This window comes from Ornithorhynchus anatinus, chromosome 10 (assembly GCF_004115215.2).
Source record: "Ornithorhynchus anatinus isolate Pmale09 chromosome 10, mOrnAna1.pri.v4, whole genome shotgun sequence".
NCBI classification, from domain to species: Eukaryota; Metazoa; Chordata; class Mammalia; order Monotremata; family Ornithorhynchidae; genus Ornithorhynchus; species Ornithorhynchus anatinus.
The window spans coordinates 52,402,472-52,426,028 of record NC_041737.1 but is presented as its reverse complement, the minus strand read 5'-3'; the positions used below and the strand labels follow the sequence as shown (position 1 = coordinate 52,426,028).

Here is a 23,557-nt window from a genome sequence, read left to right as displayed (position 1 = left end):
TACTGGGGGCCGGGCGTCGAGGGGATTTACAAAATGTTTAATTTCATTTAATTGCAGGTGAAGGTTTAATTGCCGGCGGCCGCCATTTTGTCTTCCTCACCGCCCCCTCCTACCTCCAAAGCCCCTTTAATAATAATAAAAAAAAAATAATAATAATGATGATGATGATGGTATTTGTCGAGCGCTTCCTATGTGCCATGCCCTGTTCTAAGCGCTGGGGTTGATCCGAGGTGATCAGATGGTCCCCCGTGGGGGCTCACGGTCTTCATCCCCATTTGACAGATGAGGGAACTGAGGCGCAGAGAATAATTATAATAATGCTGGTATTTCTTCAGCGCTTACTACGTGCCAAGCACTGTTCTAAGCGCTGGGGGAGATCCGAGGTAGTCAGGTTGTCCCACGTGGGGCTCGCAGTCTTCATCCCCATTTTCCAGATGAGCGAACTGAGGCCCAGAGAATAAATGAAATGGAAATAAAATGGTGGCATTTGTTAGGCGCTTACTATGTGCAAGACACTGTTCTAAGCGCTGGGGGATACAAGGTGATCAGGTGGTCCCACGTGAGGCTCACAGTTAATCCCCATTTGACAGATGAGGTAAACCGAGGCCCAGAGAATAATAATATTGGTATTTGTTAAGCGCTTACTATGTGCAGAGCACTGTTCTAAGCGCTGGGGGAGATACAGTCACTTAACTTCTTGGTGCCTCAGTTACCTCATCTGTAAAATGGGGATGAAGACTGTGAGCCCCACGTGGGACAACCTGATTGCCCCGTGTCTACCCCAGCGCTTAGAACAGTGCTCGGCACATAGTTAGCGCGTAACAAATACCAACATTGTTATTATTATTATTACAGGGTCATCAGGTTGTCCCACGTGAGGCTCACAGTCTTCATCCCCATTTTACAGATGAGGGAACTGAGGCCCAGAGAAGTGAAGTGACTCGCCCATAGTCACCCAGCTGACAAGCGGCAGAGCCGGGATTCGAACCCATGAACTCTGACTTCGAAGCCCAGGCTCTTTCCACTGAGCCACGCTGCTTCCCCTAAGTGAAATGACTTGCCCGCAGTCACACAGCTGACCAGCGGCAGAGCCGGGATTCGAACCCATGACCTCTGACTCCCAAGCCCGGGCTCTTTCCGCTGAACCACGCTGCTTCTCTAACGTTAAGTGACTTGCCCAAAGTCACAGAGCTGACAAGTGGCAGAGCTGGGATCACTACGCTTGGACACAGTCCCCGTCCCACACGGGGCTCCCAGTCTAAGTAGGAAGGAAAACCGACGGTCCTTGTGGATTCCGGACATAACGTCTGCCGTGTCACATGTATCTCTCCAAGCCCATGGCGTGAGAAGCAGCGTGGCGTACCGGAAAGAGTCAGAGGACCTGGGTTCTAATCCCGGCTCTGCCCCTTGTCTGATGTGTGACCTTGGGCAAGCCGCTTCATTTCTCTGGGCCTCAGTTCCCTCGTCTGTAAAATGGGGATTAAGACTGTGAGCCCCACGTGGGACAAGCCGATTACCTCGTATCTACTCCAACTCTTATCTTGTATCTCCCCCAGCGCTTAGAACAGTGCTCTGCACATAGTGAGCGCTTAACAAATACCAACATTATTATCAGGGTGTGGTACATAGTAAGGGCTTAATAGATACCACGGTAATAGTAATAATAATAATGTAGTGGCGTCATATGCACCATTTGATGCAAGTCCATCTGAGGAAAGCAGGAGAAGCACTGTGGCTTAGTGGAAAGAGCCTGGGCCTGGGAGCCCGAGGACCCAGACTTTAAAGAAGCAACGCGGCCCAATGGAAAGAGGCCGGGCTTGGGAGTCGGAGGTCATGGGTTCGAATCCCGGCTCTGCCACTCGGCAGCTGTGTGACTGTGGCAAGTCACTTCACTTCTCTGTGCCTCAGTTCCCTCCTCTCTAAAATGGGGATTAACTCTGAGCCTCACGTGGGACAACCTGATGACCAGCGCTTAGTACAGTGCTCTGCACATAGGAAGCTCTTAACAAATACCAACATTATTATTATTATTATTAAACCCAGCTCTGCCTCTGGCCCACTGCATGATTTTGGGCAAGTCGCTAAACTTTTCTAAGCCTCAATTCCCTCATCTGTAAAATGGGAGTTAAGACTGAGAGGTCTACAGGGGACAGGGTCTGTATCCAACCCGATTAGCTTGTATCTATCCCAGCACTTAATACAGGAAAGAGCCCGGGTTTAGGAGTCAGGGGTCAAGGGTTCTAATCCCGGCTCCGTCACCTGTCAGCCGTGTGACTTTGGGCAAGTCACTTAACTTCTCGGTGCCTCATTTCCCTCATCTGCAAAATGGGGATGAAGACTGTGAGCCTCACGTGGGACAACCTGTTTACCCTGTATCCACGCCAGCGCTTAGAACGGTGCTCGGCTCATAGTAAGCGCTTAACAAATACCAACGTTATTACAGTGCCCGGCACATAGTAAGCACTTAGCAAATACCATTAAAAAAAGCAGGACAACAGGATTGTCCGAGGGAAATAGGGGGGAGAGTTTGGATTCAGGGACAGGAATCGGGATGAAGGGAGAAAGCCTGGGGGTAAGGGGTGGGGACGAGGTGCCTGGAACTGGGTGGGGAACCAGAAGCAAGGGTGTGTCAGGAGTGTGTGGGGGCGAGGAGAGGGTCCAAGGACACCCATCCTTAGAGCGTTTCTCTGTGGTAACAATAATAATAATAATACTAATGATACTTGTTAAATGCTTACTGTGTGCCGGGCACCATAGTAAACGCTAGGATGGATACGAGCAAATGGGGTTGGACACAGTCCCTGTCCCATGTGGGGCTCACAGTCTCTATCCCCATTTTACAGACGAGGCAACCGAGGCCCAGAGAAGTGAAGTGACTCGCCCACAGCCACAAGCAGACAAGCAGCAGAGCCGGGATTGCGGTGACCCCTGTCCCCCGTCTCTACTTACTCTAGAACCTTTGCGTTCCTTTTCCAAGTCCCCATGAACACGGGAGTTGATTCTGAGTCGCAGAACTCAGAGGAAGGAACCAAGGCTGAGGGAGGCTGGGCTCTGAAAATAAAAACGTCAGACACAAAGGCACCTGGAAGCACATCTGTACCGGACAGGCGATGGGCCATCTGAGACCTGAGCCGCCCGGTTTAAGGCCTGACGAACGGTCAATAGCAGAGTGACCATCCCTGCTCTTCCCAACCTCCCGTTTTCCCCCCATCGCCATTCCTGTCATTCAGGCTAGGAAGAAGCCAAGTCCTATTCTGGATTCCCCGCTCCTCGCAAATCCACCGGTCCACCGCTCTCCCCATCTTCAAGCCCTCCTAAAACCCCACCTCCTCCTGTTATATTGTTACGCCGGACTCTCCCTAGCACCCGGTCCAGGGTCCTGCACACGGGAAGTGCTCAATAAATACGATCGACCGACAGTTCACCGCACGCAAGTCATGGTGACTGGTCAGGTGGTCCCACGTAGGGCTCGCAGTCTTCGCCCCCATTTTACGGAGGAGGGAACTGAGGCCCAGAGAAGCGAAGTGACTTGCCCACGGTCACACAGCTGACAAGCGGCGGGATCAGAACCCACGACCTCCGACTCCCAAGCCCGGGCTCTTTCCACTGAGCCCCGCTGCTTCTCTATCAGTGCTTGACCCGCAGTAAGCGCTCAGCAAATACCATCCCCTCCTTCCCACTCTCCGTAACAGACCTTAGGACCAGAAACAGGAAAACATCTGTTTATTCCAAAAAAATCTCCCAAAGTTACAGCGAGTCCGGCTTCCCGGGGAGGAAGAGGGGGACCTAGCCGATCTGGGGGAGCCCGAGAACAGGGTGAGCGTCCCCTCCGGGGGCGTGGTTATGGCACAGAGAGGTTAAAAGCGGGGGACCCCACGGAGCAGGCGAGGAGTCGGGTCCCAATTCCATAGGGAGATCCCTTTCCCCTCCCTGCTCCCATCCCGGGCCCCTCTACTCCTATGGCTTATTCGGGAGGGCCGGGGGGAGAAGCAGGACAACCGGGTTGTCCGAGGGAAATAGCGGGGAGCCGTCCGGATCCAGGGCCGGGAACCGCGAGTGGGGCAGAAAGCCGGGAGGGAGAGGGAGGGGGCTCGATGCCTGTGCCGGTCGGGGGGCCGGGGGGCCGGGAGCTAGTAGGGTCGGGGGAGACAGGATGCCTGGGTTCTGAGAGCCCCAGGACTATTGTGCAGGCTTCCCCACGTTCAGACGTGTGGGGGGCCACCGGGGAGGGCCCGGGGAGAGGCCTCAAACACAATCTGGGCAAGAGCTAGAGGAGCCTCTGCTCTGTGACCCCTCCCCACCCCCGCCGCCATCCTCGTCCAAGAATCCCCCTCCCCGCACCCTCCCCGAACAGACATGGAAGACGGGAGGGAGGACGGGAGAGGAACTGTCACGCTTACGGCACGATGTGGGTGGGTGGCGGGGAGGGGAAGGGAAGGAGGGAGAGAGGGAGGGAGGGAAGGAGGGCAGGTGGGAGGGAGGGTGGACATGCCAACGTGAGGACTGGGGGAAGACGGCCCGGGGAGGGGAGGCCCCCGCCTTGCCCCAGGGGGCTGGGTGGGGGACTTTAGCCCTTTAGTGTGGAGGGGGTGACCGCCCCCCCCCCATCATGGCTATGTACACAGGGTGGAGTTGGGGGGGCATCCTTGTGCGTTCCCGGGGGGCGGGGGGGAGGGGACTTCCACCCCCACCCCAGGAGGCTGTAGGGGAAGCAAAGGAGTATGGAAAGAGGAAAGAGAATAGTCTGAGTCGGTGGGGGGCAGGGGGCTGCCTGCCTCCCCCCACCATCCCTTTCCTACCTTCAGCCCTGGGCCGGGGCGGGCATCATCAAAGGCCACTGGTCAGGTCATCAGACACCAGCAACAGCCCCGGGACACGGGACGGTGGGGATCGGGCGGGGATGGCATCCGGGGGGACACAGGACGGGGCGAGGGACATCCCCACCCTCCACGGGGAGGGCGCCTCCGGGGGCGTCGGCCCAGGGGACGGGGGGGGGGGTAAGGGGGAGGCCGTCAAGAAGGCCGAGACGTCACCGAGAGGGGACTGGTAAGGGACGAGGTCATCGGAGGCCATCGGGAGGAAGGGATGTCATCCCGGATCTGGGAAGGAGGAAAAGTGGCATCCTCGGAGGCCAGGGAGAAATGACACCCCAAGTCGGGGCGAGGTTGTCCCCAGGGTCACGGGGACAACAGAGGGCACAGCATCACCGCGGTGGCCGAGGGAAGTGACGCCACCGAAAGGGAACGACCTACCGGGGGGGAGGGGGGACGTCGCCGGAGGGGTCGCGGTCTGGAGGGAGGACGCCTCCGACGGAGGACGGGAGGCGGACGGACTGGGAGGGAGAGGCACTGGAGGTGACATCCCAAAGGAGGAGAACTCCAGAGATAAGGGGGGAGTCTCCAGAGGGGATATCCCCGGTCGGCACGACCGAAGCGGATGAAGTCTCTGGAGGAGACACGACGCCACAGGGCCGGGGCCCCGCTTGGGCTGGAAATCCCACCGACGGGATCCCGAACCTCGGTGTCTACGACGGGTCCGGGTCCGAGCCGGAAGAGAAGCGGGTCCGGACCGAAACGGAAGGGGTCCGGGCCTCGCTTCCTTCGGGGCACGGCCACGGTCGGCTTCGTGGGCCGCTGGCCCCCAGGCCTAAGGTTGGAGTCACATCCGGGCGGGCCCCGGGCTCGCGTCCAGTCGGGTGGATGGATGGCGGTCACTGGGCCGCAGCTGCTCGGCCCCAGACGGGAGAACCGTGAGGCTACCGGGGCGTCGGAGGGGCACCTAAACCCGGCTCCGGCTGTGCCAGATTTAGCTCAGCGCCAACCCGACCCGGCTCCGTCGTAGCGGGCGGGGAGCGGCCCACGGCGACTACCGGCCTACTAAGGAGGAGCCGACGGCAGTTCGGATGCCGGAGCGGGGAGGGGCCTTCGGCCACGAGGCAGGACTCTCCGGACGGGCGGACGGGGCCTCCGTCCGGTCGGGCTGCCCGTCGCCGACATCGGAGGGGGTCTTCGGCGAGAAGAGCGGCGTTCAGAAGCGAGGGGCCCCGGACGTGACGTCACCGAAGCGGGCACAGCCTCTGCAGATGGCATCGCCGGAGAGGACGGGGCCTCCGAAGCCGACGTCGTCACCGTGGAAGGACCTTCTGGTGTGTGTGTGTGTCTGTGTGTGTGTGGGAGGGGGTGACACTACAAAGTAGGGAGGGCCACCGGAGCCGGAAGAGAGAGTCCCCGGTGCTATTGCCAAGGGGGGAGGGGGTGTGTGTGTTGGGGGGGGGTCTCTGGAGGTGGCGTCACGGAGGAGCCTTTGGTGATGAGGTCACCACGAGGGGAGGCCTCTCCAGGCATCAACGGAAGAGGAGGAGGAGGGGTCACGGGGATCCGGGGGCGGGGGGGTCTCCCCGAGAGAGGGACGGCCCCCCGGAGGCCTCCGGCGATGCCGTCTCCCCCCCTCCCCGGAGGGCCCGGGCTCCTGGGCAGCGGGCCCGGGGTGGGCCCGGCGTCCCCGCCCCTCAGACGGTGACCTCGTTCTTGCTGCCGGTGCGGAGGTGCTGGGGCTGGTGGTGACCGGGGATGAACTGCAGCTGCTCCACGGTGCTCTGCCGCTGGAAGGCGGGGCGCCGGCCCAGGGTGGCCGGGTTGGCCGCCCCGTCGGAGGCGCCCCCGCCCCCGGCCCAGGCGGCGGGCTGCGGGGACCCGTGGTGGTGATGCAGGTGGTGGTGATGGTGGTGGTGCAGGTGGGGAGGGGGCAGGCCGGGGGAGGCGTGGAGGGGCGTGGGGGGCCCCGCGGCCAGCAGCAGGTTGGACTGGGAGGCGGCCAGGCCGCGGGGGAGGTCGGGGCCCGGCGGGGGCGGCCCCGGGGCCGCGGGGGGGCCCGGGGTCGGGGCGGCGGAGGGGCTGCGGGGCGGGGACAGGAGCAGCCTCTCCTGGGACTGCAGGGCCTCGCGGGACAGGAGCAGCCGGTCCGGGGCCACCATCCGGGCCCGCGGCAGGGTCAGCTCGTAGCGGGACCCGCGGGGCCCGGCCCCGGCCTCGGACAGCAGGTGCTCCTGGGACATGACCCGGCGGGGGTTGGGGCCCGGGCCCAGGCCCAGGCCGGGCTCCTCGGGGACCCCCCAGCCGTCGCCGCCGCAGAAGGGGGCTCCGGCCGGGCCCCCCCGGCGCAGGGCCTGCAGCGGCAGCGTGCCCCGGCTCAGCTCGGCCAGGTGGCGACGCTTCAGGTAGGCCTCGTCCAGGTCCTTCTCCGCTGCCGGACGGAAGGAGGGACGGAGGGACGGAGAGGGGATGGGCGGGCGGGCGCGGGGACCTGGCGCCGGACCCCCGGCGGCCCTCCCCGCCCCCCCGACGCACCCCCGGTCACCCCCCCAATTCCACCAGGCCCCACCTCACCCCCGTTGCCCCCGCCCCTACTTCTGTTCCTTCCCCCACCCCGCACCTATCCCCCCAGCTGGCCCCTGCCACCCCAGACCCGTTCCCCCAACCCCCTGCCACCCCAAGCCCGTTCTCCCACCTCACCCATGCCGTCCCAAACCCATTCCTCTCCCACTTCACCCACGCCTTCCCAGACCTATTCCCCACCTCACCCATTCCACCCCAAACCCCTTCCTCCGCCTCACCCATTGCATCCCAGACCTATCCCCCTCCTCTCACCCATGCCACCCTAAACCTATTCCCCCACCTCACCCCTGCCACCCCAGACCTATTCCCCTACCTCACCCCTGCCACCCCAGACCTATCCCCCTCCTCTCACCCATGCCACCCTAAACCTATTCCCCCAACTCACCCCTGCCACCCCAGACCTATTCCCCCACCTCACCCCTGCCACCCCAGACCTATCCCCCTCCTCTCACCCATGCCACCCTAAACCTATTCCCCCACCTCACCCCTGCCACCCCAGACCTATTCCCCCACCTCACCCCTGCCACCCCAGACCTATTCCCCTACCTCCCCCCTGCCACCCCAAACCTCTCCCCCCACCTCACCCATGCCGCCCTAGAGCCATTCTCCCACCTCACCTATGCCACCCCAAACCGATTCCTCTCCCACTTCACGCATTGCATCCCAGACCCATTCCCCTCCTCTCACCCCTGCCACCCCAAACTTATTCTCCCACCTCACCCATGCAACCCTAGACCCATTCTCCCATCTCACCCATGCCATCCCAAACCTATTCCCCCACTTGACCCACGCCACCCCAGACCTTTTCCCCCTCCTCACCCATGCGCCCCAAGCCTATTCTTCCCCCACCTCAGCCACTCCACCTCAAACTTACTCCTCCACCCCCCCCCCCCCGCCACTCCACCCCAGACCTCATCCCCCCTCCTCCCCCATTCCACCCCAGCTCCATCCCCATCTCGGGCCCACCCCGACCCCCTCGATCCCCCCCGCCCCACCCTCCCCTCAGCCTCACCGAGCCTTTTGAGCGAGGAGTAGCGGTTGAGCTCGGACTTGACCGCGGCCTCGTAGGAGGGGGGCAGGTGGGACAGGTTGTGGAAAGAGCGGGAACAGGTGAGCGAGGAGTACTGCAGGGAAGGGCTCGGCGGGGGAGGCACCCGCCAGTCTGGGGAGGACCGGGACAGGACCGGGTCATGACCTTTCCTTCCCAGGCCCCTCCGCCCCCTTTTATACCCTGGGTCCTCCCCGGCCCCTTCAAGGCACCGCCCCCGGCCTCTTCAACCCGCCCCTCCTGGCAGCCCTCACCTACCCAGGGTGGCCGCGTGGTGCTTGGGGCTGTTGATGTTCAAGTGGATGTAGTTGTGATGGAGGTTTTCTGGGTGAGGGAGAGACAGGGGACGGAGAGGGGACGGCGCGGAAAGGCAGGGCCGGATGGATCATCAGCGAGGCAGGGAAGAAACACAAGAGACGGAAGTGTGAGGGGGAGGGACAGAGATCAGAGAGAGAGAGGGAGCGGGAGCGAGACAGGAAAGAGCGTTATACACGGAGAGGGGAAGAGGGAGGGGGACAGAGAGGCGGGGAGGGCGAGGTGATGGAGAGAGAAAAGGAGACGGGAGAGAGACCGTTAAAGATGGATCGAGAGGTCGACGAGGGAAGGCGATTTCAGAGACAGTCGAAGAGATGGGGAGGAGGCGGGGAGAGACACCCGTTGGGATAATAGTTTGGGGAGCACAGAGCCAAGGGCAGACACACGCACAACCCCCCTGCTCCCCTCCCCCCTCCACCCGCCGCCCCCGTCCCTCCCATCTCCACAGACCCCCACCCCCTCACCATGATTGCCCTTGACGGGGTTGTAGAGGTTCTTGGGGGGCCGCGGGGGCCCGTTGTCGGAGCCGACCCCTCCAGAGGTCAGTGAGCTGCTGCGACCGCGGTCCGAGCGGGAGCTTGGCCCGGCCTGGTGCCTCAGGATGTCCACCAGAGCCCTGGGGGCGAGCAGTGACAGCCGGAGGGTCAGGGTCTTCTCCGGACACGTCGCCCTCGCCCCGACTCTTCCGCCCGGGGCCCCGACCCTTCTGACCCGTCCCTGGGCTCCTCCCTTCACCCTCAGGCTCTTCCCCCCCTACCCAGGCTGCTCTCCCCATCTCGCCTCTGCCACTCGTCTGCTCTGTGACCTTGGGCAAGCCACGTAACTTCTCTTTGCCTCAGTTACCTCATCTACAAAATGGGGACTAAGACTGTGAGCCCCACGTGGGACAACCTGACTACGCGGTATCTACCCCAGCGCTTAGAACAGTGTTGGGCACATAGTAAGCACTTAACAAATACCATTATTACGATTATTATCATTATTATCTCCTGGCTGCTCCCCTCCGTCCCCAGGCTGCTCCCTTCCGTTCCCCGGCTCTTCTCTCCGACCTCAGGCTGCCCCCCCGGCCCCCGCCTCCATCTTCGGGCTCTTCCCCCCCTCACCGGGCTGCTCTCCCGATCTCTGGGCTTCTCCCACCGTCCCCACGCTGCTCCCCTCCATCCCTAGCCCGCTCCCCCCATCTCCGGTCTGCTCCCTTCCACCCTCAGGTTCCTCCCCCAATTCCCGAGGGCCGCTCCGGCTGTCCCCAGGCCGCTCCCCTCCGTCGCCAGGTTGCTCGCCCCACCGCCCCCTCCTACGTGGGGCTCGTAGTCTTAATCCCCATTCTGCGGAGGATGGGACTGAGGCCCAGAGAAGTGAAGTGACTCGCCCAAGGTCACCCAGCGGACCGGTGGCGGAGCTGGGTTTAGAACCCAGGGCCTTCTGACTCTCAAGCCCACACTCTATCCATTGGGCCACACTGCTTCTTTTTGAGGGCAGGGAGCGGGTCTGCTACTTCTGTTGCATTGTACTCCCCCCAGCGTCTAGTACAGTGTTCTGCATGTAGTAAGTGTTCAATTTCTCTCCAGGCTTCCCCCTCCAACGCCCCAGTCCCTGCCCTTCCTCCTCCTCCTCCCAGGCCTCTCAATCGATTGATTGATCCCCAGGCTTCCCCACCACCCCCAGCCCCCAGTCCCTGCCCTTCCTCTTCCTCCCAGGCCTCTCAATTGACTGATCGACCGACTGACTGATCTCCAGGCACCCCCCGCACCCGACCCCCCGGTCCCCGTCCTTCCTCCTCCTCCTCCTCCTCCTCCCAGGCCTCTCGATCGACAGATCGATTGATCCCCAGGCTCCCCCGCTCCCCCGACCCTTCCTCGTCGTCGTCGTCGCCCCCGTCCCCCCGCCGGGCCCACCTGGGCACGTTGATCTCTCGGTGGGCGCGGGGCGCGCGCGAGGCCTTGCTGAACGCCACCTTGGCGCCGACGCCCACGGCCAGGGCGAAGCTGATGACCCCGCAGACCACGTAGGCCGTGCTGCCCCCGGGCCCCTCGCCCGGCCGGCCCCCGGCCCCGCCGCCCGCCCCGCCGCCGGCCCGGCTGCCGTCCAGCCAGCCGGCCTGGCCGGCCCGCGGCCCGCCGCCGGGCCCGGCGGGCGGCGGGGTGAAGGCCCACACCGGGGTGTCGTAGTTGGAGCAGGAGGCCTGGGCCAGCCGCATGTGCCGGTGCTCGCAGCAGAAGCGGTAATGGCAGGTGCCGCAGCAGAAGCGGAAGGAGCCCGTCGAGCAGTTGAAGGTGGCGTCGTACTGGCCCATCACGTCGTAGTAGCCGTGGCAGAGCTCGGCCGGCGGAGGGGCCCGGGCCGCCGCGCCCCCGCCCCCCGTGCCGTTGCCCCCCGCCGCCGAGCCCCCCGTCAGACGGCGCAGGTGGGCCAGGAGGGCCGGCAGGGCCCCTCCCGAGGGAGCCGTCGGGCCGGCCGACAGGTTGGCGGGGCGGCCGCCCGCCAGGACGGCCAGGGCCGCCGAGGCCAACAGCAGCAGCGCGGGCCCGGAGGGCGGCATGGCGGAGGAGGCGGCAGGGAGGACCGACCCTGGCGGAGGGGACGCGGACAGGCCGGGAGAGAGGCCAAGAAGGTGGGGGCAAGAAAGAAAGAAATGGGGGGGGGAGAGAGACGGACAGGCTTTCACTCCCAAGTGACTGGGGAGGGGCCCACTTCGGAACCCACACAGATCCACTCAGGCACAGGCACACACAGACACAGAGACACACACGGACTCCTCCCGCTCCCCGTGGGCCCCGGCCTCTCTGGCCGTCGGGGGAGGCCGGAGGAGGGGGACGATGTCCTTTGCGAGGGTCGGGGGGGGGGGGGAACGGATGGGGGAGGGAAAGGGGTCGCTGGAATCCCTGGTGGGAGGGAAAAGGCCGGGGTCCGTCCCGGATGGGAAGCCCCCCGGGAGGGGGAGGCGGGGGGAGCCTGCCAAAGTGGAGGAGGGAGCTGGGCAGGTCCTCTAGTTTGTGCCGGGGACTTGTTTGGAGTCCCTAGCTGAGGGTCGGTTTATTTTTTTTTGGGGGGGGGGGTCTGGCCGAGGGGGTGCTCAGGATGGCGCCGGGGTGGGGAGTTGGAGAGAGGGAGAGCTGACACCCCTCCGTCCCCAGTCAGTCACCCGGCCGAGGCCTTTGGTGTTTCCATGGCAACCGCACAGCCACCGCTCTGTCACTGGCAGGAGAGGGGAGGGAGAGACGGACACACAATGACACATAGACACAATGACACACGGACCCACCGGCAACACTCGAAGACGCACAACACCCGCAACTGCACCTGGACGTCTGCCCGGGTAGACACGGCTGCAACTGGACCCCGACACACGCACACACACGCGCGACTCCCCCACTACAACTATACAGAGGCAGGACCGCCCGGGATCACCCTGACCCTCAACACATCACACGCATTCGGACACGGATCGGGAACATATTACGAGGAGGCGGAGGGCGGCACACTCGACCCCCCCCCCCCCGCGAACACACGACCCCCCTCCCACACCGACACACACGCGAAAACACGACCGACGTGCAGAGGGGGGGAAAGGGGAAGGAGCCGAGAGACAACACCGAGGCGGAGAGGGGAGAGGCCCCCCCATCCCCGGTCCTTGGCATGCAGAGCCTCTTGGGCGTGCACGCACCCACAAAAACACACACACACACACACACGCAGAGACACACAATCCCTCCCGCCCCCCCCACACGCCCCCCCGTCTCGCACACACAAAGCCTCTGGATCCTCTTCCCAAACCCGACCTCCCACCTGCCCTCCCTCCCACTCCCCGGCCCCCTCTCTCCTTCCTCCCACTTCCCTCCTCAGGATCTGTCCTCTCCCCTTCTCCCCCATCCCCCCTTTTCCCACCCCCAGCCCCGGCCTCCCTCACCCACCTTTGTGGCTACGAGGTGTGGGTGAACTCCGGGGAAATCTGGGTCTGCGGGTGCTTGAGGAGGGGGGACCCCATGGCCGGAGCCGGAAAGAGACGGGGATGAGGAGAGGGACCGGCAAGAGACCCTGAATCCGAAAGGTGCAGAGATAAAAGACGGGCTGAGAGGAGACGGAGAGATCGAGAGGAGGGGAGGCGGGCGCGGGGAGATAATTGTCCGGGAAACACGAGACTCCCTCCTCCCGAATCTGAGGAAGGGAAATGGATCCAAGGCCCCCCTCCCCACCGCGACCACCCCCGAAGTCCGACCGGTCCACGCGGGGTGGGGGATGCAGAGAAAGACGGAGAGGAAACTGATCCCAGGTCGTCGGTCCACCCCCCGTCCCCGGCTCCGTCTCTCCCCGTCCCTGGGTCTCCATCGCCTTCTCTCTGAGCTGTCTCCGCCCGGCTCCGTCCCTCCCCGGCTCCATTTCCATCCCTCCGGCTCCATTTCAGGCCGGGAGGGAGGGAGGGATGGGGAGGGGGTCTCTCCCGTGTCTCTGCACCTGTTTGGGTCCGGCGCGTCCTGCCCCATCCCCGCCTCCTTACCCGCTCCCGGAGCCGGCGGGCCTGGGGCTCCTCTCCCGGCCCGGTCGCTCCGCCGCCTCGTCCGGCAGCCAATGCTAAATGGCCCCCGGAGGGATGGAGAGAGGGAGGGAGGGGAGGAGGGGGTCGGGGGGCGGGCCGGGGGGCGCCGCCGCTCCCCCCGATCTCGGGAAGAGGAGGGTCCCGGGGGGCGGGCAGATAAAGGGGAGGGGGACGCTGCGGCGGCTGCGCCCGGAGACACCACCACGCTCGCACACTGACACTCACACTCACACCTCCCCTCCTTCCCAAGAGGGGAGGGGCTCGGGGGGTGACGAGCCGCCCCCCACCCCCCGGCCGAAGGGCGGAGGGGGGGGGGTCCGGACCCCCACCCGCTCTACTCTCCCCTTCCCATCCCTCTCTAGTCAAGCGTCTCTCGTCTCTGCCCAGGGCGGCCGTCTCTTTCTCTGGAGGTTACGCTTCGGGCCCCCCACCCCCGGAAGGCGGGTCCTTCCCCCCTCTCTGCGCCCTCGTTGAGAAAGGAGCGACTGGGTGCCACTCCGGCTGGGCCCTGCTCCCCCAGCCCCTTCCCACCCCCCAGAGTCCAGGACGCCCCACCCCAGGGGCAGGTGCCCGCCCGGGGACGGGGAGAGGCGCGAAGCAGATGATGGCAGGGGGATGGGGGGGCGTCCGCATCCCTCCCCGGCCGGGTCCACCCTCTCGGGAAATCCCCCGGGGTTGTCCCCTCCCCTAGGAAAGCAGCCCCCACCCCATGCCATCGTGGGGGGCGGCCGGGGTGGGGGGGAGGGGGAGGCGTCCGTGGTGAGGGGAGGGATTAGCGCGGCGGGTACAGGAACCCAGGCCACCGTGTTCCCAGAGCAGAATAGAATCCCGTTGCCATGGCAACTGCAGCGGGGCCGGGAAACGGGAGGCAGGAGACTCCAGAGGGGAAGTGGGGGGGAGGACTGGGAAAAGGGAAGAGTGGTCGGAGAGGCGGCCGCCTCTCGGAGACGAGGCGGGGGAGCGCCGAGGGCGAGGGGCTGGTTGCGGGGGTCTCCGACGGGAGCGGTCGGCGGTCCCGGTGAGGGCTGCGATCCGGGGGGCTGATGGACGTGACTCGGCCCGGCCCTCTCCCGCCGCCTCAGTTTCCCCTGTGGGCTCCGGGCAGGCCCCCCGCCCCCTTCCACCCCCAGCCTCGCCTGGCTCAGCCCCTCGGCTCTCCCCTCGAACCAGGGCCCCGACTGGGCACCTCCTGCCACAGCCCTCTCCCCGGGATTCTGACTGTCGAGTGTCACTGGCGGGTGGGAAGGGAAAGGAGTGGGGATGCTTGTGGGTGAGAGAGAGAGCGAGCGAGAGAGAGAGAGAGAGAGAGAGAATGTGTGTGCGTAGAAAGGCATCTGTCTCTTTGTGTGATTCTAATAACGATAACGTGTGGTATTTGTAAAGTGCTTACTATGTGCCAAGCATTGTTCTGATCACTGGGGTAGATACAAGGTAATCAGGTCAGACACAGTGCCTGCCCCACATGGGGCTCACAACCTTAAATCCTCATTTCATCGACGAGGGAACTGAGGCCCAGAAGAATCAAGTGACTCGCCCCAGGTCACACGGCAGACATGTGGCGGACCCGGGATCGGAACCCAGGTCCTCGGACTCCCAGGCCCCGTGCCCATTCCACTAGGCCACACCTCGGTGGGTCTGGCTGTAAGTCCATCAGGTACGTGCGCGAGGGGGGCTGGCATCCTTACCGTGCCGGGGGGCGGGGGAGGCACTCCTATCCCCTATCTTTCAACTCAGCCCCTCCGACCCACACATCAGTGAACGCCGTGCAGGCCGCAATCCCCGGAGACTTTTATTACCGAGGGCGCTCCCCTCGGGTCCCACCACCGTCCCTCCCCATTCCTGTGGAGAAGCCCAACGAGCTCGGTCTCTCCGGCAAACGCCCCTTCGAGCCCCTCATCCCACCATTCTGCAAAACGGGAGCAACCCCCCCACACCCCAAGCAGGCCTTCGAGCCCCTCATCCTACCATTCTGCAAGACGGGGGCAACCCCCCACCAAAAAAAAGGCCTTCCCCCCTCTAGCCGGGGGTGGGGTGGGGGACGGGCCCCATCCCGGAGGTGCGGAGCGGGGGCGAGCCGTTTGGCACGGGCGGGACCGCTCGGCCGAGCCCGCGAGGGGAGCGATGGAGATCCAGGGCGTCGTGACGTGGGACTAAAGTCGGGGGACGGTCAACCAAGAATGGAGCCCTGGCCTTGGAAGAGAGCAAGAAGGCCACTGTCTGGGGCCGGGTGCTTGATGAGCTTCTGAACCTAGAGGAGGAAAGGAGAGAAGCAGGGGTTGCTGGGGAAACGGGGAGCGGGTGGGGGTGGGCGGGCTGGGGGTGGGCCGGGGGCGGGAGGGGGTGGGGGTGGGGGCGGAGGAGTCCATTACCTCCTTGAAGCGAGGGTGAGCTGCATCGCGCACCAGCTGGAGGATAAGGCTCTCGCTGGTGGTCAGAAAGGCTCCGCTCTGCCGCATCCGCGATAGAGCCAGCAGTCGGTCCACCTGACTGGGGAAGGGGTCACGGTATTATTCATTTCCCTTTTTTAAAATCCGGTATTTAAGCGCTCACTCTGTTCTAAGCGCCGGGGTAGAGACCATAATAACGATGATGGTAACCGTTAAGCGCTTACTCCGTCCCGAGCACTGGGATAGATACGAGGCAATCAGGTTGTCCCACGTGGGGCTCACAGACTTGATCCCCGTTTTCCAGATGAGGGAACTGAGGCACAGAGAAGTTAGGTGACTTGCCCAAAGTCACACAGCTGATAAGAGGCGGAGCTGGGATTGGAACCCACGACCTCTGGACTCCCGAGCCCGGGCTCTTTCCGCTGAGCCACGCTGCTTCTCCAGTTGAGTTCATTCATTCGCTCATTCGATCGTATTTATCGAGTGCTTCCTGTGTGCAGAGGACCGTTATAAGAGCTTGGGAGGGTACGTTTCGACAGTAAACGGACACGCTCCCCTCCCACAAGAGGTTGGTCAGTAAGGAGAAGGAGCGTGGCCTAGTGGATAGAGCACGGGCTTGGGAGTCAGAAGGAGCCGGGTTCTAATCCCAGCTCTGCCACACGTCTGCTGTGGGACCAGCCGCTTCATTTCTCTGTGCCTCAATTACTTCATCGGTAACACTGGGGATTAAGACGGTGGGCCCTGTGTGGGACAAGGACCGTGTCCAACCCGATGAACTTGTATCTACCCCAGCACTTAGAACAAGGCTTGGCACACAATACTTAACGACTGATTTCGACTATTATTAGGCCGGATCCAGTCCCCGTCCCGCGTGGGACTCCCGGTCTAAGTAGGAGGGAGAACAGGGACTGAACTCCCGTTCGGCGGCTGAGGAAACTGAGAATAATAATGATGGTATTTGTTAAGCGCTTACTATGTACCAAGCACTCTTCTAAGCGCCGGGGTAGATGCCACCTAATCCCACCCACTTTTTTCTTCCCCACTCCCCGCTCTCCGGGCCGGATCCACCCGGGACGGCCCTCCCCGTCACCTGCGGGAGGAGCAGGCGTCGGCCACTACGTGGACGTCCAATCCGCGGTCCAGCAGGTCCAAAGCTGTGCTCTGGAGAGGGAGAGGAGGATTATGGCATCAGAGTCGGAGAAGAAGACGGCTGGAGTCCGTGAAGAGGCACCGGGGGAGGGAGGGGAGGGACAACAAGAGGGCCAGGGGAGAGGAAGCGGACTCGGGTCGGAAATAGGGCTGTCTGGGATCAGGGATCCACGGAGGGTTGGAATCAGTCAGTGGTATTTGATAATAATAATAATAATAATAATAATGTTGGTATTTGTTAAGCGCTTACTCTGTGCAGAGCACTGTTCTAAGCGCTGGGGGAGATACAGGGTCATCAGGTCGTCCCACGTGAGGCTCACAGACTTAATCCCCATTTTACAGATGAGGTCACTGAGGCCCAGAGAAGTGAAGTGACTCGCCCACAGTCCCACAGCTGACAAGCGGCAGAGCCGGGAGTCGAACCCATGACCCCTGACTCCGAAGCCCAGGCTCTTTCCACTGAGCCACGCTGCTTCCCCGTTTTATCGAGCGCTTTATCAAGCGCTTACTACGTGCAGAGCACTGGACTAAGCGTTTGGGACAGTACGATAAGACAACAGAGCTGGTTGACAAGTCCCCTGCCAATGGGGAGATTACAGTCCAGAGGACTTTTAGAACAAGAAAATTCAGGGCCGGAGGGCAAGACCGGGAGGTGGAGGTTCACGGGCAAGAAATCAGTGTGATGGGATTGTCATGGGGTCGAAAATCAATCAGTAGATCAATCGAAGGTGTTTATCGAATGCTTCCTGCGTGTATTAAGCAACTGCACTGTACTAAACACCTAGCAATTCAGGGTTCGTTCATTCATTCAGTTGTATTTATTGAGTGCTTACTGAGTGCAGAGCACTGGACTGAGCGCTCGGCAGAGGACAATATGACAATGGACCCATTCCTGCCCCCAACAAGCTCGCGTCTAGAGGGGGAGACGGGCATTAATATAAATAAATAAATTACAGAGTTATCCATATGTGCCGTGGGGATGGGAGGATGAATGAAGGAGCAAGTAAGGGCGGCGCACGAGGGAGTGGGAGAAGAGGAGCGGAGGGCTTAGTCAGGAAACGCTTCTCGGAGGAGACGTGCCTTCAATAAGGTCCCGAAGCGGGGGAGAGCAATTATCTGTCGGATATGAGAAGCAGCGTGGCTCAGCGGAAAGAGCCCGGGCTCGGGAGTCAGAGGTCGTGGGTTCTAATCCCGGCTCCGCCGCCTGTCAGCTGTGTGACTTCGGGCAAGTCACTTAACTTCTCTGTGCCTCAGTTGCCTCATCTGGAAAATGGGGATGAAGACTGGGAACCCCAGGTGGGACAACGCGAGTACCTTGTATTTCCCCCAGCGCTTAGAACAGCGCTTGGCACATAGTAAGCGCTTAACAGATACTACTACTATTATTATTATATGAGGAGGGAGGGCGTCCCGGGCCAGAGGCGGGGCGCTGGAGAGAGGTCGGCGGCGAGATAGACGAGCTCGAGGCAGAGTGAGAAGGTTGGCGTTAGGGCACAGGCGGGTCGGAACCAAGGGGTCTCAGGTGAGGGTGAGGAGGTCGGGATCGTGAGGTTGGGTTCGGAGTCTCACCATGATACAGGCCTGGGCCTCGATCCCGCAGAGCAACACGGAGCGCAGCCCGGGACGAGCTTCCAGCTCCCGCTCCACCTCGGCCGTCACCATGCTGAAACACGTCTTGGACAGCGGGCGCAGCCCCCCGGCCCCCAGTTCCGGCACGGTGGGGCCCAGGCCCTGAGGGTACTGCTCCGTGAGCACCACGGGGACCTCCAGGATCCGGGCCGCCTGCCGGGGGGACGGAGGGGAACTCAGAGAAGCGTAGTGGAGAGAGCACCGGACTGGGAGGCGGAAGGTCACGGGTTCTAATCCCGGCTCTGCTGTGGACCGGGGGCAAGTCGCTTCACTTCTCCGGGCCTCGGTTCCCCCATCTGGAAAACGGGGATTGGGACCGCGAGCGCTTCGCGGGACAGGGACTGGGTCCGACCCGATTCGCTCGTATCTACCCCGGCGCTTAGTACAGTGCCTGGAACATAGTAAGCGCTCGACAGATACCGTAATTAGCATTAGTAATAGTATTAGGGGCCAGGAACTTTGATTCCCGAGGGAAGACCAACAGAACCACAGCACTTATGTACCTGTCTGTAATGTATTTATATTAATGTCCGCCTGCCCCCCTCTAGACTGTAAGCTCATTGTGGGCAGGGAATGTGTCCCTTTATTGTTGTAGTGCCCTCTCCCAAGCGCTTGGTGCAGGGCTCTGCACACAGTAAGAGCTCAATAAATAGGACTGAATGAACGAATGGAGAACCAGGAGCTTAAAGGAGGGATACCTGCGGCTTGGAAGGAGGTGGGGGCTGGACTGCCCGGGTTCTTGAGAAAAGCCGGGTCCGATGCGGGGGAATGGAGGCAGGAAAAATAATAATAATAACTGTGGTATTCGTTAAGCGTTTATGACCTGCCAGACGCTGTTCTACGCACTGGGGGAGGTACAAGATAATCGGTCTGGACACCGGCCCTGTCCCACATACGGCTCAAGGTCTTAATCCCCACTTTACAGACGAGGTAATTGAATCACAGAGAAGTGAAGTGACTTCCCCAAGGTCATACAGAGGACAAGTGGCGGAGCCGGGATTACTAGATCCCTGCCCACGAGGAGCTAAGGAAGGGGACCCGAAACCTTAAGTCTCTGAGGGGAGCGGGCTCTGGGGGTGGAAGGGGAGGCCAGGCCTAGGGGAGCATCCGGATCCCAGGTACCTGAAGCATGCGGGCGGCGACCGACACAATCTCAGGGAAGAAGGCGACGCTGGTTCGGAATTTCTCCTGCATGTCGCACAGGAAGAGGACGGAGGAGCCAGGGAGGACCCGACCCAGGCTGGACCGCGCCATTTCCTGCAGGGGGAACACACGTCAGGGGGCCTGGAAGCGGCGGGGGCGGGGACCCCAGTGGGAGAGAGCCCGGGCCTGGGAGTCGGAAGGATCTGGGTTCTAATCCCCGCTCCGCCACTTGTCCGCCGGTTGACCTCGTCAGTCGGTCAAACGTATTTATTGAGCTCTTACTGTACGCACTGTAGTAAGCATTGGGGAGAGCACACTATGACAGTATAAAAGACAGGGCAAGTCACTTCACTTCTCCGGGCCTCGGTTAGCTCTTCTGTAAAACGGGACGAAGACCGTGAGCCCCATGTGGGACAGGGACCGTGTCCAACCTGATCATCCTGTGGAAAGAGCACGGGCTTGGAAGTCAGAGGTGATGGGTTCGAATCCCTGCTCTGCCACTTGTCAGCTGTGTGACTTTGGGCAAGTCACTTAACTTCTCTGTGCCTCAGTGACCTCATCTGTAAAATGGGGATGAAGACTGTGAGCCTTACGTGGGACAACCTGATTACCCTGTATCTCCCCCAGCGCTTACAACAGTGCTCTGCACATAGTAAGTGCTTAACAAATACCAACATTATTACCCCAGTTCTTAGTTAGTGCCCGCCACACAGTAAGCGCTTAACAAAAGGCAATAAAAGAAACTAGGAGAGCTAGGATGGCACACTTTTGGTGGGTCAGTCACACTTTTGGGGGTTCTCTCCCACCATTCTAAGACAGGACAGACAGACAGACAGACAGGTGGGCTCCTCCTCACTGTCCCCGAGGCCAAACGGGTCTTTTTGGCCTTAGGGTGGGATGTCCCAGCGAGGCTGGAAACTCCCATCGGCCGTTCGGAAGGGCCGGTCGGCGCGATAAGATAAACCGCGCTTTCCTCCTCCGCCACCGTCCTACCGCTCGGCTCAGGGGACGGCAGCCCTGTTGGCCGGTGACAGAGGAGACCCCCCGATCACCGGGTCCGGAGACAACCACTGAGGCTGGGCCAAGATAATGGCAGCACTGATGGGGGCCCGGCAGTCACCGATGGCACACGACGGTCAGTCGGTCGGTCAGTCAGAGAAGCGGAGTGGCCTTGTGGATTAGAGCCTGGGTTGGGAGTCGGAAGGATGTTATTATTATTACTATGGTACTTGTTAAGCGCTTAACAAATACCAACATTATTATCTGTAAAATGGGGATGAAGACTGTGACCCCCACGTGGGACCACCTGATGACCCTGTATCTCCCCCAGCGCGTCAAACAGTGCTCTGCGCATAGTAAGCGCTTAACAAATACCAACATTCATTCATTCAATAGTATTTATTGAGCACTTACTATGTGCAGAGCACTGTACTAAGCGCTTGGAATGAACAAGTCGGCAACAGATAGAGACAATCCCTGCCGTTTGATGGGCTTACAGTCTAACTAGGGGAGACAGACAAAAACAACAGCAATAAATAGAGTTAAGGGGAAGAACATCTCGTAAAAACAATGGCAACTAAACAGAATCAAGGCGATGTACATTTCATTAACAAAACTATTATGTGTAAAATGGGGATGAAGACTGTGAGCCCCACGTGGGACCACCTGATGACGCTGTATCTCCCCCAGCGCTTCCAACAGTGTTCTGCCCATAGTAAGCGCTTAACAAATACCAACATGATTATTAAGAGGGGGATTAGAACCCAGGGCCTTTTGCCTTCCAGGCCCGGGTTCTTGCTACTGGGCCATGCTGATGGGGAAATGGGGGGTGACCTTTGTCCCGCCAGCCCCCAGACAAGCCGCAGAGCTGAGCCCGGGCTCAGGGGACCGATGGCCCAGAGGCCGTAAGTACCACTCCCCGCGGCCCGTGTGGGGACCCGTGGAGGGTGGGGATGGGGTTGCCCCTCAGGGAGTGGCAGATTGGGATTGAGAGGCAGGGGCAGGGCTAGGTTGGCGGGATTGGGCTGTGGGAAGGACCCAGGCCCTCGGCATGTCCAGTTCATGGATTTCATTTCCCTCCCTGCTATCCTGGGGGAATACTGACCGGGAGGGACTGAGGTATTGTCTGCCCAGTCCACCTTCTGGGAGCCCCTCAAGGAGACCTCCCGAGGCAGGTGATAAACACAAGGACTCTGGATTATCTGAGGACTCCGGTTATCACCTCCTCCAAGAGGCGTTCCCAGACTGAGCTCCTCGTCCCCCTCTACTCCCTCTGCCATCCCCCCTTTACCTCTCCGCAGCTAAAGCCTCATTTTCCCCTTTTCCCTCTGCTCCTCCACCTCTCCCTTCCCATCCCCACAGCACCGTACTCGTCCGCTCAACTGTATATATTTTCGTTACCCTATTTATTTTGTTAATGAATTGTACATCGCCTTGATTCTATTTAGTTGCCATTGTTTTTACGAGATGTTCTTCCCCTTGACGCTGTTTAGTGCCACTGTTCTTGTCTGTCCGTCTCCCCCGATTAGACCGTAAGCCCGTCAAACGGCAGGGACCGTCTCTATCTGTTGCCGACTTGTTCATCCCAAGCGCTTAGTACAGTGCTCTGCACATAGTAAGCGCTCAATAAATACTATTGAATGAATTCCACCCTCTGCTCAACTGAGAGTGAGATGGCTCCCAGGGAGGGCCAGGATCTTTAATGGTGGCCCTGCTCAGAGCCAGGGGCATAGACTGGATGACCTGGCAGGGATCGGGCCCCACATCTGGAAGGGCACCGGGGGGCCAGGTGGTGGTTGGCGCTGGCTGGCAAGCAGTCAGGGGTCATTTCGGGACTCTGGGTGGACATCGGGGCCGGGGGTCACTGGGTGGGAGCAGCATCCATTGCCCTCAGCCCAGATCCTCCAATCAGCTAATCAGTGGTATTTATTAAGTGATCACTGTGGGCAGAGCACCGTTCTAAGCACTTGGGAGAGTACAATAGAATTGATAGATAAGTTTTTGCCCATGAGGAGCTTACAGTCTACGGGGGAGGCAGACGTTGAATAAATTCCAGATAGGGGAATTGGGAGACTAGAAGGATTTTTATGTAAATGGTTTGGAGCTGGGGGTGGGGTGCCTCTAAATTATAAGCAGGGAACATGTCTGCCAACTCCGTTTTATTGTGCGTTCCCCAGCTGTGTGCTCTGCATATGGTAAGTGCTCAGTAAATATAATCGATTGATTGGTTGTTTGATACTTAAGGGGTACAGACCCAAGCACATAGGTGCCGCAGAAGGGAAGTAGAGAAGCAGCGTGGCTCAGTGGAAAGAGCACGGGCTTTGGAGTCAGAGTTCATGGGTTCGAATCCCGGCTCGGCCACTTGTCAGCTGTGTGACTTTGGGCAAGTCACTTCACTTCTCTGTGCCTCAGTTCCCTCATCTGTAAAATGGGGATTAAGACTGTGAGCCCCACGTGGGACAATCTGATTCCCCTGTGTCTACCCCAGCGCTTAGAACAGTGCTCGGCACATAGTAAGCGCTTAACAAATACCAACATTATTATTACCTTTGACCTGGGAGCCTCCCCCCCCCCCAGAGTTGGACAACCTTCCTCTCCTTTCCCATGACCCCCCGCGGCTCCTCCCGCACCCGCACCCGCGACTCACTTCAGCGTTTCCGGGAGGGAGGCCCCGACCCCGCCCCCTTACAAGCCCCGCCCCTTTCCCAGAACCGACCAATGGCCGCGCGTCTTCCCGGCCCCTCCCCTCAGCCACCCCGTTGGCCCCGCCCCTCCTCCGTCAATCAAACCACGCGGGCTCCGCCCTCCCTCCCCCCGCCCGAGGCCGGCGGCCAATCAGCTCCCTCGCTGCTCCCCCCGCCCTCACCTTCCGCGCGGAAACGAAGCCCCGCCCCCTCCTCGATCGTCATTGGTCAGCCCAATAGCGGTCGCTAAGGACGACTGGCCAATCGGGACCGGG

At 61.3% G+C, this 23,557-nt stretch overlaps 2 protein-coding genes across 6 annotated transcripts; both read right to left on the bottom strand.

Annotated features, from left to right (window-relative positions):
• Positions 1–3,706: 3,706 nt before the first annotated feature.
• Positions 3,707–13,354, bottom strand: SHISA7 (shisa family member 7). 2 transcript variants are annotated; one of them, XM_029074175.1, is made up of 7 exons: positions 13,253–13,354; positions 12,669–12,792; positions 10,653–11,952; positions 9,222–9,373; positions 8,701–8,766; positions 8,407–8,556; positions 3,707–7,242 (listed from the first exon to the last, which is right to left on the bottom strand). In XM_029074175.1, the coding sequence occupies exons 3-7, from the start codon at positions 11,294–11,296 to the stop codon at positions 6,509–6,511; spliced, it is 1,746 nt and encodes a 581-aa protein (XP_028930008.1). In that variant the 5' UTR covers positions 11,297–11,952; positions 12,669–12,792; positions 13,253–13,354; the 3' UTR covers positions 3,707–6,508. The 2 variants fall into 2 exon arrangements, with proteins under 2 accessions (XP_028930008.1, XP_028930009.1); XM_029074176.1 differs by having other exon boundaries at positions 10,653–11,325.
• A 1,701-nt stretch (positions 13,355–15,055) lies between these two features.
• Positions 15,056–23,272, bottom strand: ISOC2 (isochorismatase domain containing 2). 4 transcript variants are annotated; one of them, XM_029074139.2, is made up of 6 exons: positions 23,246–23,272; positions 19,579–19,713; positions 18,397–18,609; positions 16,769–16,839; positions 15,661–15,778; positions 15,056–15,539 (listed from the first exon to the last, which is right to left on the bottom strand). In XM_029074139.2, exons 2-6 carry the CDS (start codon positions 19,708–19,710, stop codon positions 15,459–15,461), a joined length of 615 nt encoding a protein of 204 aa, XP_028929972.1. In that variant the 5' UTR covers positions 19,711–19,713; positions 23,246–23,272; the 3' UTR covers positions 15,056–15,458. The 4 variants fall into 4 exon arrangements, with proteins under 4 accessions (XP_028929972.1, XP_028929977.1, XP_028929973.1 ...); XM_029074144.2 differs by lacking the exon at positions 23,246–23,272 and adding an exon at positions 20,720–20,778; XM_029074140.2 differs by lacking the exon at positions 23,246–23,272 and adding an exon at positions 20,593–20,711.
• Positions 23,273–23,557: the final 285 nt, after the last annotated feature.